This window comes from Echinops telfairi, unplaced genomic scaffold, assembly GCF_000313985.2.
Source record: "Echinops telfairi isolate 266 unplaced genomic scaffold, ASM31398v2 ScPeMD7_8;HRSCAF=38, whole genome shotgun sequence".
NCBI classification, from domain to species: Eukaryota; Metazoa; Chordata; class Mammalia; order Afrosoricida; family Tenrecidae; genus Echinops; species Echinops telfairi.
Genome location: NW_022103905.1, coordinates 605,667 through 621,105, shown reverse-complemented (window position 1 = coordinate 621,105; position 15,439 = coordinate 605,667). Strand labels below are relative to the sequence as shown.

Below are 15,439 nucleotides of genomic sequence, written 5' to 3'. Positions count from 1 at the left end.
ACTCCTTTTCTTCACAGTAAAGAAGCTGGGAGACTCATCTAAGACCACCGGAAAAATCTGGTTGGAACCCAGAATTCCCCACCTCATTTCCGCTCCCCTTGAACCCTGAGGTGGGACTGCAGTGCAGTTATTAGCAGCTGGGGTCTGCATTCTAAGATGAGTGGGCTTATGCCCATTCTTGTACTATCGGCTTACAAGACGGAGCCAACCAAAACCTTCCGTTCTACTCTCCAGGGGTACCAGCCTCTGATCCAAGACTTTCAACCCTGCCATCCAAGTGTTGACTCAGAGCGCTGGTTGGTGCAACTGTCGAGGGCTCACCTTGGAGCGCTAAAGCTAAGGATTTCCTGTCCAAATCTTCATTTCTTCTTTTAAATCAGTGTTTTTGATTGTTAGAGTTCATTGCTGCTTGGGCCTGGCCTTCCCTGGCTGTGTGTCACAGCTGAATGCTCATCCAGGCCACACGTACGCACACATAGACAATTTGCAGTCTACCGTAAGGGAGACCTTGGCTGTTCTTTGCAGTCCACCTCCCGACCTCTAGTCTGACAACCCACATTCCATGGTGCTTCCTTACTTAGCATAGGCCTTCTCCAGCAGAGCACTCCAGAACTCATTGCGGTGGTTGGATTTGGTGAAAACCAGTTGATTGTTGTAAGTCGGCAGACAGTCATCAATAATCACATCCACCCAGTCTCCATAGCGCCAGAACTGCACAGAAGCATCAAGCACACATTACCGTTGGGAGGTGTGTCCCCTTCCCTCCCATTCCTCCGGGGCACCGTGGGTCCCAAAGCAGCAGTATTTCCCGGGTTCTGCATGTTGGAGCGTGTTCCTATTACGCTGGGCCTGGGTGTGTGGGTCTATCTCTAGTTGGCTGTGAGCTCCTTGGGGGAAGGAAATGAGCTTTCCACTACATGGCCTCTTCCACAGAGTCCGGCCCAACACTGAGCCTGACCATGGCGCAGGAACATCTTGGGATTCTCAGTGTCCTGCTCAGTAGGTCTGGGTTGAGACTTGGGTATCAGTCCGTTTAGGTGCCCAGACAATTCTATTGTGCAGCCAAGGTTGGGAACTGCTGGTCTGGGGGAGGGTGATATATTGATTTAAGTATTTCTCGATGACAAGCAAGGTGGAAATTGTCCCTTAAAGAAGGATTGATATAGAAAAGTGGCCCAGAGTACATATTGTCCATCTATGGGGGCTTAAAAAACTTGATGGAAAACTGACATTAAAAGGTGATAGTTTTCCCAGAAACTTTTGGAAGTCCCCTCCTCCAGGCAGTCTCCAGAATTCTGTTCCTATGTCTGTCTGCTAAATTTGCATGTAAATCAGAATAGTTAGGGGTAGTTTGTATCAGAATGTCCCTTTCTGTGCATAATAGAGGCATGCTGCAAGATACACTAAGACATTTTTAACATAATACAATAATAATAGTAATAATAATAATAATAATACTGTTATGATGCCTGTTGCAAAGTAGCCCCTGTATGTGATGACAAACCATCCTGTAGGCCGCAACATTTTAATGTAACAGGCTTGAAGGGGAGGGGGTGCTTGAAAATGTCCGTTGGTCAGATATTCATCACCTAGGGACTGCCTGCCATTTCAATTCTGGGTGGCTTGCTTTGTCGTTGGTGTGTGTGTGTTTTAAAACAATTCACCTTTAACTGAAGAAGGTCAAATGTAGTCTCATCTCCTTTCCATGGCATTTTCTCCTCTAGTGAAAAGAGGGCAAAAGTCTGTCTTCTCTGGGAGGCTCAGGGGGCACAAACAGTTAAAGTGCTCAGTGATCCAGGGCAAGCCTGGTGGTTTGAACTCTCCCACCAGGTATGTGCAGACAGGTCTGGCAATCTGCTGCTGTAAAGCTGCGACCAGGAAAGCGCTTCATTACGAGGCAGTTCTGCTCGGCTCCGTGAGCTGCTGAGTCGAGAGACTCAATGGCACTTAACAAGAACCCCTTCCTGGCCCAGGTCTCCGAGGAAGACGATGACCAGGGAGGCAGCAGCATTCAGGTCCTGGCTGCCTTACCGGTGCTCAGAGGGCCACAGGATACTGGGCCTGGGAGCTACCGAAAGAGAAAGTCTCTCCGGAGGCCCTAGTCCTAACATACCAAACCAACAGGTACATCAACGAGGGGATGCACCTGGATCAGGCTCAGAAACATCAGAGATCCCCATCTCTTATTTAGATCTGTGTGTATGGGGTGCACTTCAGCTTGGGGCCCGCACCAGGATCTCGTTCTGTGCCTGGACAATCTGGCCCCAGAAAATGTCTAAGCGATTCAATTCTGGGCCAACCCTGCCTCCGGTCTCCAGATTGATTAGCTAGACGTTTCTCCCCGGGGGCTAAAAGAGGGACGTAGAGCCGTTTTCAGTGGCAAGAGGTCAACGGGCTGTGGTTCTTTGGCGGAGGGCTCCCTTATGATGCAGAGAGCCGCACGCCTCCTGGTGCTGACATCTTAGGGAACTGTTTGAGAAGGACAGGAGCCAGAGACAAAGCAGCCAGCCAACTGGAGAGGCAAAAATAGACGCACATGCCAGCAAACAGGATGTTTTCCGGACTTTCGGGGTCAGAGCGGATGGAAGCTGTGTGCGGGGGTGGAGAGAGATGGGGTCAGGATCGACAACTGCGTTCTCTTGACTTTGAAGCCTCAAAGCTGCCTACGGTCACAGATAGGAAGGTGGGTCTTTCTGGGGGAGCCCCCGGGGAAGTCAAGGCCAGGAGACCAGGGGTGGGTGGACGGCAGCTTGCTTTGGTGACCCTCCCGTCGCCTCACCTGGAAGTGGAAGATCCCTGCATAGTTGTCGATGAAGCTCTGATCATGGGGTATGACTCGGAAAAGCAGCCGCTCGTTCAGGGTCAGGCAGGCGATGGCCGCCAGAAACCAGCAGTCCCCTGCAGACGAACATGGGCCCGGGTCAGGCGGGGCCTGCCCCCACGCCAGCGGCTCCACTTCTCTGGGGCTCCTCGGAAGAAATGGGCTTCCCTTGCTGCTCCTTGCCCAGTTTGCAGGTCTGACCTTGCAGAGGGGATCCCCCAGGGAAGAAGCTTGTAGAGGGAGTCCTCTGACCATATGATAGGCAGGGTAACTTCGCCTAGGAAACTTTCCCACATGCAATTCAAACCAGGATCTGTTTGGGGCCTCACTGGAGACCGGGCAGTCGGTTATTCTAACTGGGTCATGCTCGCTGACCCCTGTAAGAATTCCATTCTGCTCCAAACCTCTGCTGCATGAGGCCATTGACTCTTTGGACCTCAATGCAGGCCGAGCTTCGGGGCACCCCCAGCCAAGCAGGTTTGTAGGGTATGGAAAGTCAGTTGGTAGCTCCCTGGGCCAGTCCATGGGGGATATAGGGAGCCATGGGGTAGGCATGGCTTATGCATTGGGCAGCTAACCAGCTGCTCTGAGGGAGGAAGATGAGGGAGTCTGCGCTGATAGCCGCAGGAACGCTAAGGAGCGATTCTACTCTGTCCTACCAGGTGGAAATCAGTTGGGATCAACTTGATGGCCGTGGGTTTAAGAAGGTCTGGAGGTGCCGTGGTTAACTCACCGAGGTGTTCAAACCCAGCCAGCAGCTCCGCAGGAGGAAAAGGCCTGCCCTTATACCTATGACCGCCCAGGAAACCCTCAAGGGCAGTTCCCCTCCATCGTACAGTATAAAGACCTCAACTCACTGCCCTCGAGTCGGTGCTGATTCATGGTGTCCCAATAGGACAGGGTAGAGCTGCTCCTCATGGGCTTCTGAGACGGAAACGCTTTCTGGGAGTAGAAAGCCTCATTTTTCTCTCCAGGAGTCCTGGTGGTTTCAAACGACGGACCTTGCACTTAGCAGCTCGATATGGAAGCACTCCGCCACCAGGTGATTGGAATCGGCTTGATGGCACAGAGCAAGATATACATGGCTGACAACTGAGAATGTTTCCCATTCTCAGATCTCCTTGGCAGACGACAATATGTAGCTAGAGGTAACAATTTGCTCTGTGTGCATGTGTGCGTGTGCCTGTGCGTGCGTGCGTGCGTGCGTGCGTGCGTGCGTGCGTGTGTGTGTGTGTGTGTGTGTGTGTGTCCACAGAACCCTGGTGGCAGAGTGGGTTACCTATTGCTCTGCTAACTGCAAGGTTAGCAGTTAGCAGCCCCCAGCTGTTTCCCGAGAAAGATGACAATTTCTGCCTCTTCAAAGATGTCCAGCCTCAGGAACACTGAGGGGTGGCCCCGCTCTGCCCTAGAGGGGCCTAGGAGTCAGAATCGGCTGGCTGGTAGTGAGTTTGCTTTTTGCTTTGGTGTGTGGACATGGCTGGTTACACCATCTGAGCAGGCTTTGTTTGCTGTGTGGGAAGTGATGGTGTCTTTGAGATGGTAGAGGGGAGGCTGAGACCTGCTGGCAGACCCCGCCCCCTCCGCCCTCTCCTGTGAAGCAGCTTCTCCTTGGACATCACGTGTTGGTTAGAAGGGCCAGATGACCGGCTTGCCCAGGATCCTTCTCTCTGGGGCATCACTCAGTGATCCAATCCCTCCTGAGTCTCTTGAGCTCTGATGGCCCAATAAGCAAAACAAATCCCTTGTATTTGGTCTTGGGTCCCCTTTTCCCTCTGTTTTTTTTTTAATGCCTACCACAGTTTCTTTTTTTCATTTGAAAGGTCCTTGAGTTTATTTCTTTAAATATAAAAAACCTTACCCCAAAATTAATTGCTGTGGAGTTGATTCCGATTCATGGTGACCCTATGTGTGCTAAGAGTCGAAATGTGCTCGCTTCTTTTTAATAGTTTATCTTAGTTGTTGAGAACATTCACAGCAAAAACATACACCGTGCTTACGAAGCCTATTGAATGTACCACGGGCTGCCAAGAGAACAAACAGATCTGACTTGGAAGACGTACAGCCAGAATGCTCCTGAAGGGCAAGGAAGGCGAGACTTTGTCTCACGTACTTTGGGCATGTTTTCAGGAGGGACCAGGCTCTGGAGAAGGACCTCATGGTTGGAGACGTAGAGGGGAAGAGCCTTGACAAGAGGGACTGGCACGGTGGCTGCCACGCTGGGCTTGGATATGCGGGACCGGGTGGTGTCTCCTTCTGTGAAGTCCAAGGTCACCAGGAGTTGGAAATGACTCAACAGCTCCAGCTTCAGGAAACAGTCGTCAGCTTCGATGTGTGCGATTCAGTGACACAGACTTTGAGGTCTGCGACCATTCTGTCCTCCTTTTCTGTTTGAGCCCTTGGTATCAGCGCCCCCTTTTTCCCTCCTTCCCCCACCCTCCCACCCTCACGGCCCCTTGATAAATTGTAAGTTGTTATTTTTATATCTTACACCAACTGCTGTCTCCCTTCACCCACATTTCTGTTGTCCTTCCCCGGGGGTTGTTACATGTTGATCATTGCGATGAGTTCCCCCTTCTTTAGGGTTTTAAATTCTTTCTACTGACGTTCTCTTCTCTCTAATTTACAGTGTGGATTTTTCCAGAAGTCTACACCTGAAAGTACTTCCTGAACAAGAGACTCAGTGAGAGGAAGCCACGGTAAGGAAGGAAACAGAAGCTGGATGACCAGCCACGTGGTCAAGGTCATCCTTGCTGAATGATGCATTTACCCAGGGGGTTATTCCCGGGCCACTTCCATAAGGATGAGAGGGATGTGAGCTCTTTTCAGTAATGAACATCGTCTGTGCATATAGATGCTACCTGCCCACGGGGCATGCTTGGAACACAGTCCTAGCGCAGTCTTCTAAGGAAGATGCACACAGGTAAGAGCAGGGCTGAGCGGCATGTGTGTAAGTCCTTGAGACTGCAGGGGGAAGCTTATAGAATGAGGCGATATATAATGGAGGGGGGAATTGAATGAGACTGCAGGGGGAAGCTTATAGAATGAGGTGATATCTAATGGAGGGGAGAATTGAATGAGACTGCAGGGGGAAGCTTATAGAATGAGGTGATATCTAATGGAGGGGGGGATTGAATGAGACTGCAGGGGGAAGCTTATAGAATGAGGTGATATATAATGGAGGGGGAATTGAATGAGACTGCAGGGGGAAGCTTATAGAATGAGGTGATATATAATGGAGGGGAAATTGAATGAAGCTATCACCAGCACATAGATCAGGGGTCCTCAAACTACGGCCTGCGGGCCACATGCGGCCCACCAAGGACATTTATCTTGCCCGCAGGGTGTTTTTGCCCCCCTCTTTTTTTTACTTCAAAATAAAATATGTGCAGTGTGCATAGGAATTTGTTCATCATTTTATTTTTAAACTATAGTCCAGCCCTCCAACGGGTCTGAGGGACAGTGAACTGACCCCTGTTTAAAAGCTTGAGGACCCCTGACATAGATAAATGAGCATCGAGTAACTGTTAGGAAATCTTTTGAAAATGAAGTAAAAGCAAAACCCACATTTTTGCCCCTTTACTTCTTTCTGTAAAGGGATCATAATTCCCCTTGAATCATCTAGCTGGGTATGATGACACTCCCCACCCCCCCACTCCGGGGCTTTCCTACCTAGATCTCCTTGGCAGATGTCAGTTCTGTTGGCTCCACCAATGATAAATCGGGGATTCTCACAAATTTCCTGTGAAGCAAAAAGGAAAGATGGGGTCACCATGATCATAGCCACTAATTATGCCAGGTCAGTGTGTCGCACTGACCCCCATGTTTGACACGCCGCTCGTCTACACCCGAAGGACAAAGAGGCCTGTGTATTGAACACGGTCACTCCCATTTTTCAGGTCAAGAGGGTTCCAAGGAGGCCCACGGAGACCCAGTCAGCGCGTGGAGAGGTGGAAGCCAGCAGCTCACTTCCGTGCTCAGGGGCGCACTGCTCCCCCATCCTGCAGGAGGGAGGGTTCCGCCGCCTCAGAGTTCGGGTGGCAGCCTTCCCGTCGTCACAGCGTTGGTGAAGTGGCAGCCAGAAGCACAGCTTTTGCTTTGACTGTGGGTGTGGGAAAGGGACTCAGCGGTCTTCCTTCCCTAAGAGGAGGGACATATTTAGAGGTAGCATTTGTCTCAGGATCTGTAGGGCTTGATAGGTGGGGTGGACAGAGGATGGACTTGGCGTGGGGCTCGGAGGCATCCCTGTCTGTTGGTCAAGCCTACCAAATAGGGCACCAGCACCAGCACTCTCAAGTCTGGGTACCACGGATGATGCGCTCCCCCCACCCCGTGACACCCACCCTAGAGAGCCTCAGACAGAAGCACACTGTTGAAGATGGCCAGGCCTGATGGTATTTGTTGTGTTGCATGAGGTACTTGGATTCAGGACTGGCTGGCACCTAACAAAACCACAGAGGCACCCAGAGCTGAGCTGTTTCGACCAACAGAGGGTACGCTTGTTCCTGTTTGGATGTGTCTTACGGGTTTTCGCTTTTTTTTTTTTCAAAAAAGAGAAAACTTTTCTCCCCCTATCTATTTTAAAGTCATTATACATTCTGCGGCTTGGTCTTAACACCATTCTTCACAGCTTAAGAAGCCTTGCCAGTTCCGTGACCCATCTCCCTTCCTCCTCTCTTCCCTCCTCAGTCACACCCCCAATAAACGCAAATCTGCTGAAGTTCCCAGCACTCAGGGGTCTCCCCATTCAAACACCCTCCTGACAGAAGGTATCAATTTACAGTCCCACCCCCTGCAGGGGAGAGGGTCCCTTTGACCCCCACAAACACTCAGCATTGGAATTAATTTTTAAAGGGCCTTTGCCAATTTAATAAGGGCAAAATGGCATCTCGTTTGTTGCTTTGAGTTGAGCTATTTATGGAATGTCAGTGCATGTATTTCATCCGTTTTGCAGTTTGAGTATTAGAATTCTAAAGACAAACGTTCAGCAACTTAAAAAGAAAAAGATCAGTTCTGTGTTTTTTAAAACAAGCCCCCAGCTTGTGTCCTTATGTGTCTCCTGTATGTCATTCAGCATAGCATTTTTGCTTTTTAAATTTTCTATTGTGATTAGGCGAGGGTTTGCATTTTGTATTCTACAGTTTTAACAAGTTATCAGCCTTCCCACTTAGCAGCCTGCCCTGCACCCCCATTTTCTCATCTTCCTCTTGTCAGGTGCTACCCACCCCCTCACCAAGTTGTCACCTCTCTACCCTCTACCCATTTATCCCCAATACCCCTCCCTTCCCCTCCTACCACCGGCAGCCATCAAAGTCGATTTCTTTGGGTATAATACCCTTTATCCTAATTTCTTATAACAGTGACCTCGTACCATAGTTTGTGTTTGACTGACCTCACTCAGCGTAATGCCCTCTGAATCCATCCATGTCAGCAGGTGCTTCACAGGTTCACCGTTATTTTTAGTGACGCGCAGTTTTCCACCGCGTGTGGGTACCAGAGTTTATGCGTTCATTCTTCTGCTGACAGAAGGATTTTGGTTGTTCCCATCTTCTTGCTTTTGTTAACAGTGCTGCAATGAACATGAGTGGGCATAGACCTGTTTGCGCTGTGTTTGTTCTTTCTCTTTTTAAAATTGTGAATTAGGTGTGAGTATTTCTGTAGAACATATCCCAAGAGAGGGATTGCTGGGTCGTATGAGATTCCCAATTGTTTGAGGAAGCACCATATTGCTCTCCACAGTAGCTGTAGTGTTTTATAGTCCCACCAGCAATGAACGAGGCTTCTAATCTCACCAGACCCTCTCCAGCATTTGTCATTTTCTTTCTTTTTTAAAATAAATCATTTTCTTGGGGACTTGTACAACTCTTATCACCATCCATCCATCCATCCATCCATCCATCCATCCATCCATCCATCCATCCATGTATCCATGTGTCAAACACATGTGTACATTTGTTGCCATCATCATTTTCAAAACATTTTCTTTCAACTCGAGCTCCTCATTTCCCCCCTCCCTCTCCCACTCTCCCTTCCCCCTCATGAACCCTTGATCATTTATTTTTTAATTTTTCATGTCTTACACTGACCAATGTCTCCCTTTACCCACTTTTCTGTTGTCCATCCCCCTGCGAGGGAGGGTTATAGGTAGATAATTGTGATCGGTTCCCCCTTTCTCCTCCCACCTTCCCCTTATCCTCCTGGTTATGGCTACTCTCCATATTGGTCCTGAGTTGTTTATAGGTCCTGAATTCCCTCTGTTTCCAGCTCTTATCTGTATTAGTGTACATGCTGTGGTCTAGCTGAATTTGTAAGGTAGAACTGGTAGGTAGATCATGATAGTGGGGGTGGGTTGGGGAGGAAGCATTAAAGAATTAGAGAAAAATTGTATGCTTCATCGGTGCTATACAGCACCCTGATTGGGCTGTCTCCTCCCTGTGACCATTGACTTTGGGTCTCCACTCTGCATTCCCCAACCCCCCTTCACAAGGACATGATTTTTTGTTCTGGGTCTTTGATACCTGATACTTGATCCTTTTGACATCTCATGATCACTAAGGCTGATGTGCTTCTTCCATGTGGACTTGGTTTTTTCTCAGCTAGATGGCTGCTTGTTTATCTTTAAGCTTTTAAGACCCCAGATGCTATATCTTTTGATAGCCGGGCACCATCAGTTTTCTTCACCACATTTGCTTATGCACCTGCTTTGTCTTCAGTGATCGTGTTGGGAAGGTGAGCATCTCAGAATGCCAGATTATTAGAACAAAGTGTTCTTGTGTTGAAGGAGTACTTGAATAGAGGCCCAATATCCATCTGTTTCTTTAATATTAAACCTATAAATATATGTACATAGACCTATTTCCCCATCGTCATGTATATAAATATATTTGCATATGTACATGCCTTTATTTAGACCTCTAAAATGCCCTTTGCCTCCTAGCATTTTCCTCTATTTCCTTTGACTTCCTCTTGTCTCACTATCATGTTCAGCCTTCATTTGGGTTTCAGTAATTCCCCTTGGCTACATTCCCCTTGATCAAGCCCCACCAGGCCTCCTACATCCTCCTGGCCATCGATTTTAGGTCACTTGTTGTTCCCTTGGCATATGTCATTTTCTATTTGCTGGTTGTTGTATTTTTGTTTGTTTTGTTTTAACTTTGCTATTAATGCCAGGGTGAGGTTAGATATCTCATCATTGTTTAGATTTGCGTCTCTTGAGGGGCTAGAGATGGTGCTCATTTCTTCATATGTTTTTTGGCTGCCACTGTTGTCTTTGGGGCACACAATGCTTTCATGCCTCTTCCACGGTCTAGCACAGCTCAGAGCTTCGTTCCTCCGCTGACAAGAGTCATATTCCGTTGTCTCTCTGTGTCACACTTGGCTTATCCACTCTTCTACAGAAAGGCATTTAGGTTATTTCCACCTTTGGGCTATTGCGAATAGCCCTGCAATAAACACTAGTGGCTGTGGATCAGTTTTTGTCCCGGCATTCAATTTTCTGGGGGTATATGCCTCCCTAGGAGGGGAATCTCTGGATTGTACATAATGATATTTTAAAGGACAACGAGATGACCTTGAAAGGATGACCAGAACGCAATGAGAAACCTCTGAGTACATATGGGAAGAGTCAAGTATTTATTTGTTTTTTCTTTCTCTTCGACACCAGCTAATTCAATATAAATGATCTAGTATTGTGTCTAAAAATCTACCACGAAGTGTTCACATATATTTTGTACTCATCGATATGGTTTATTAATAGCAATGACTAAAATGTATTGAGATTATACTTTGCACCAGGCACTCTGCTGATTTCCATATATTATTTTACTTCATGTTCACAATGATTCGATGAGGTAAGTTCTTTTATTATTCCCATTTTACATATGCAAAAACAGAGGCACAGGGAGGCTAAGCTTCTTGCCCAGAGTGTAGAGCAGACTTCAAACTAATGTCTAACCAGAGTACATAGTCTTCCATGGCATTATAGAAATATTGAGTAGAAACTGTCATTTCCATGATAATGCAAATCAGAAAACAGAAAACTCTCATTATTTCAAATAAGACTCCATCCTATTTGGATAAAAATAAGCCAACTAAGGCACAGTGGACACAGGTTGTTTTTGCCTCCCTGAAATACATTTTTCTTCTTTGGGGACTGCAGTTACTTTTTCAGTGGAGAATAACTTCTGGCAGTGGTTCTGGTTGGGCGGTACCCTCCAACCAGTTCCAGAAATTCTAGAGGCCATTAGAATGTGAGCAGTTGACTCAGAGATAGGCACATGATCAGGCCCCAGACTTTCATTGTAATTATTGGGGGTGTGTGTGTTACATCCTTTTCGTTGAACATTGCTAAACTAGTTTCCTGTGACCCTAGTTGCCCCATTATGAAGTTAGCCTGCCCGAGCATAAAGCCAGCACCAAGGAAACCAGAGACGAGGCAATTAGCTAGCTGGCTAGTTACATACAGACAAATCCCAAACTTCAAACTCATTGCATTCGAGTTGGTGCTGCTCACAGCGACCCTGTAGGACAGGGTAGAACTTCCTCCGTGGGTTTCTGAGACTAGAACTCCTTATGGGAGTAGAAAGCCTTGACTTTCTCCAACAGAGCAGTTGGTGGTTTGGAACTGTGGACCTTGTAGTTAATAGTCCAGTGTGCAACCCACTATGCCTCCAGGGCTTGTCCCACATTGATATAGACAAAATATCCATAGATTATAGATTGTTGGTGTTACCAGTTACCATTAATAGATTAATAATTAGATTAATAGATACATAGATGTTAAAAACCAAGCCAAACCCACCACCACTGCGTTAATTTGACTGGTAGCCACAGTATAGGATGGAGTAGAATTGTGTCCTGAGTTTCCTAAGACTGTAAATCTCTATGGAAGCAGACAGCCTCATCTTTCTTTCATGGAGTTGCTGGTGGCTTCGAGCCATCAACCTTTAGGTTGGAGGTTGGCAGGCTAATGGTTACTTAAATCATCGGGCTCCATATCTAGATGATCAAACACAAAACAAAAATAAAACTCACTGCCATCAAGTTGATTCCAACCCGTAATGACCCTAGAATACAGGATAGAACTCCCCTGGTCCCCCACTGGTTTCTGAGTCTGTAACTTTACGAGAGTAGAAAGCCTCATCTCTTTTCTTCAGGAGCCACTGGTGGTTTTGAACTACTGACCTTGTGGTTAGCTGCCCAACTCATAACAACTATGCCACCACGGCTCCCTTTTTCTACACAGACAATAGGTAGATAATATGAGAAATTGTCACAACCAAGAGGAGCCTAGGAGACATGACAGCTAAACATAATGCCGTGTCTTGGACATGATTTATGAACAGAAAAAGGGCTCCAGGGGAAGACGGAGGTGATCTGCAACAAGCATGGACTTCAGTTACTCGTGGTCTATCCATGGGGTTCACTGAGGGCAACAAACATGGCGCACTCCTGGGGACACTGGGTGGAGGAAGAGCGGACCTCTGCACAATCTTCTCAATTTCACGGGAAATCAAAAGTGGTTCTAAATGAAAAGGCATCTTTAAAACTAGGAATAGCTCACATAGTTTTCACACACCTTAATGGAGCCTCTTGGACATCCACGGGGTTATACACATTCCACCTGGGAGACCACAGGTACAGAGAGAGCCCTGCCTGAAGGCACTGAGTCCCTTGTGGTTAAAGCAAACCCCCAGGAAGTGACCATAGGAACCCCTCGTTGCTGCGGAAAGTAGCCTTTGACAAACTGTTCCATCCTGAAAGGAGTCTGGCTTGTCGCATTGACTTGTCTGTTAGGACTAACACTGTCCCGATGAGCCAGCGTTGGTGAAATGCCAAAGGAGGCAAGTTCCCAGCCTCCTCCAGCCCCCCCCCCCCCATTTATTCACTGTTCACCACCTTTCCTGGGTCTCTCCCTGAAACTATGAGCTCAGTACTGTCAACCACCCTACTTTCCCAGCCCTTCATGACATCCTTCTCCCCAGAAGAAACTTGATAATCAATTGTACCTTAACTCAATTCGTGCCCTCTTGAAAACACAATGTCAGGAACCTATCCAAGCCAATAAACCAGACTCACTGCCATCGAGTTGATTCTGACTCGTAACATCCCTATAGAGCAGGGTCGAACAACCTTTACGGGTTCCCAAGATTATAACTCTCTTACAGGCGTAGAAAGCCTCATCGTTTTCTCTCTGAGTGCTGGTACTTTCAAATGACTGGCCGTGTGATTAGCAGCCCAGTGCATAACCACCATGATACCAGAGATCCCTCAGGAACTCCCAAAAGTATAATCATTTCTAGCCCAGGAATAGAAACTAGCATCTCCAGTTTCTGGAGGAAGCAGGGCATGCTTTGGGGACCTGAAGCATGGGGAAAGAAGACCCCCTAAGAAGCCACTAGTTCAGTGAGGGAACCCCTGACCTTGGCCTCTAGACCACTTGACTATCTGTTCCCTGGTGCTCTCCTAAGCCCGGCCCCTCCCTCCCTACCTTGGGTCTTTTCCACAGGATGGCCTTCACGTTGGTTTTCTGGCTCAGCTTAAGGGAGCCCAGGGTTTGAGCACTTGAGGGAAACATGGGATCTTCAAAGAGACGCTGCTGCTCCAGGCACCGTTGTTTGAGAACAATAAAATCTTGGCCCTTGAACTTGAGGGGCTGTGTGATGGTGCCCTCTCCATTTCTCCTGTCCCTCCCCCGGATCACACGGTCACAGAAGAATTCTGGCAGCAGGTGGGGCATGGTGACCGCTCAGGGAGTGCTGTCTCCGTCCCTCCCCAGACCTGAGCCTCCCGTGAAGGGGACGGGCCTAGAGAGATCCTCCACCCTCAGCAGCGAGGTGCCAGTGAACAAGGCCCAGGCAACGCAGAGAAAGGCCTGGGGTCCGAGTCAGCAGCTTTGACTGGAGGCCCTACAGCCCATCGTCAGCGAGGGCAGAGGGAGCCACGGACCGACCTAGGGCAGACTCTGAGAGTACCTCCCTGCTTTGCTGGGATGAGAAAATATAGTGACAGAGAGACTTCCCTTGCCTCAGCAAAAGGCATTCATGCCATTGACACTGTAGGCCAAAGGGCAATCTCGCGGGGCCTTCTAAACAGCTGTATGCACGAATCCTATGCGGGCTGCTGAATGCATAGGAGAAATCTGCTCGCAGCCTTTGTCTGTGGGTAATGAAGCCTCTAGTCTCTCCGCACCCCTGCCCCCCTCTAGACGTGCCTGTCCATTTAACTCGTTGCTGTCAGTTCCGCTCATCATGACCTTGTAGGACAGAATACAATTGCCCCAAAGGGTTCTCATGGCCGTCAGTCTTTATGGGAGCTGAGTCCAAAGCTTTCTCCGGCAGAGCCACAGGTGGGCTAAAATGGTCTACCTCTTGGGTGGCAGCTAGGGATCCTGCCTGGCATGTAGGGCCACTTTCATCAGTGAGAGGGGTCCAGGAGGTGGGTAACTGGACCTCAGAGGCTGACCCCTGTGAGTGTGGGCCCGGGGCAGGGAACAGACATCTATGGTTGCAAACTCAGGACCTTTGGGGCAGAGAATGAGTCCTGGTGGTGCCGCGTGTTAAGCAACCAGAAAGATCACGCTCTAGGGACTCAGCAGCTGCTCTGCCGTAGGAGAAGGATGAGGCAGTCTGCCTCCCTAAAGGGTTACATACAGCCTTTGACACCCCAAAAAGAAAAACCCCAAACCTGCAGCCATTGGGTTGCTTCTGACCCTTAGCGACCCCATAGGACAGAGTACCAGCGCTTCCCACGGGTTCTGAGACTGTGACTCCTTATGGGAGCAGTCAGCCTCATTTTCCCCCCACGCACCAGCTGGTGGGTTTGAGCTGCCAACCTCGCAGTCAGCAGGTAGTGGTTCTATTCCATCCTGTAGGGTGGCCAGGAGCTGGGATTCCCTCAGCTCCGGTGAGGTTGGTTTTGGCAGAGAAGGTGGTGCGTGAGAAAGGGAGGGTCAATGTGTGTTGAAATAATGTTCTGAAGAAACTTCAGCTCTTTCAAAGGTCCCCCATGCTTGACTGGGTAGCTCTTGAGAGAGCAAGGAAGTGTGCCGGTGGGAGCTCAGGCCCCCTTTCAGCTGTGGTCTACTCTGTTTCTCACAGTGTGGGCCTGGGATGACCTGCATCAGAATTACCTGGAACACCACTTTAAAATGCAACAGGTTCAAAAGAAAGGCTGGACACTGATTGTGGTAGCCATTGTATAATTCTACTTGACGTGGTTGAAATGTCATTCCAAATATGGAATGATGTTATATGCATTAAATCCCAACTAATTAAAATAATGCAACAGGTTCCTGGGGTCTCTCATAGATCTCTGGATTCAGAAACTCTTGGTAGGGATAGGAGACTTGGCATTTTAAAATAGGCACCCGGGGGGTTCTTGAATTCACTAAGGTGTTAAACCAAGATGATAGCATTACAGGGTACTACAATAGCTCAAAAGAAAAGAGAGGTCAGATCTTTTGAGCAGAAATGTACTGTTGGAAGCAATCCAAAATCAGTGGTGAGAAGGGTGTGAGAGGCCTGGTAGGGCTTGATCAAGGGCAATATAATCGAGAGGAATTACGGAAACCCAAATGAAGGCTGAACAAGATAGTGGGACACGAGGAAAGTAAAAGGAAAA

The 15,439-nt window shown here is 48.4% G+C and overlaps 1 protein-coding gene and 1 long non-coding RNA gene across 5 annotated transcripts in view; one reads left to right on the top strand and one right to left on the bottom strand.

The window, feature by feature from the left end:
- The window catches only part of CAPN3 (calpain 3), a 55,289-nt gene that overhangs the window by 20,440 nt on the left and 19,410 nt on the right, over positions 1-15,439 (bottom strand). For all 3 annotated transcript variants that reach the window (XR_006679741.1, XM_045286504.1, XM_004709372.2), the window contains exons 2-4: positions 6,491-6,560; positions 2,780-2,898; positions 578-711 (exon numbers count right to left, since the gene is read on the bottom strand). Coding sequence is in view for 2 of the 3 variants with exons in the window: in XM_045286504.1 (XP_045142439.1) it covers positions 578-711; positions 2,780-2,898; positions 6,491-6,560 (323 nt within the window). In the remaining variant the exon portion in view is untranslated. The remainder of the gene's footprint in view (positions 1-577; positions 712-2,779; positions 2,899-6,490; positions 6,561-15,439) is intronic.
- Positions 3,805-8,660, top strand: LOC123521272. Of its 2 annotated transcripts, none has more exons than XR_006679742.1 (4): positions 3,805-3,969; positions 4,949-5,179; positions 5,448-5,517; positions 6,718-8,660. It is a non-coding gene; the product is annotated as an uncharacterized LOC123521272 (long non-coding RNA). The 2 variants fall into 2 exon arrangements; XR_006679743.1 differs by having other exon boundaries at positions 5,448-5,741.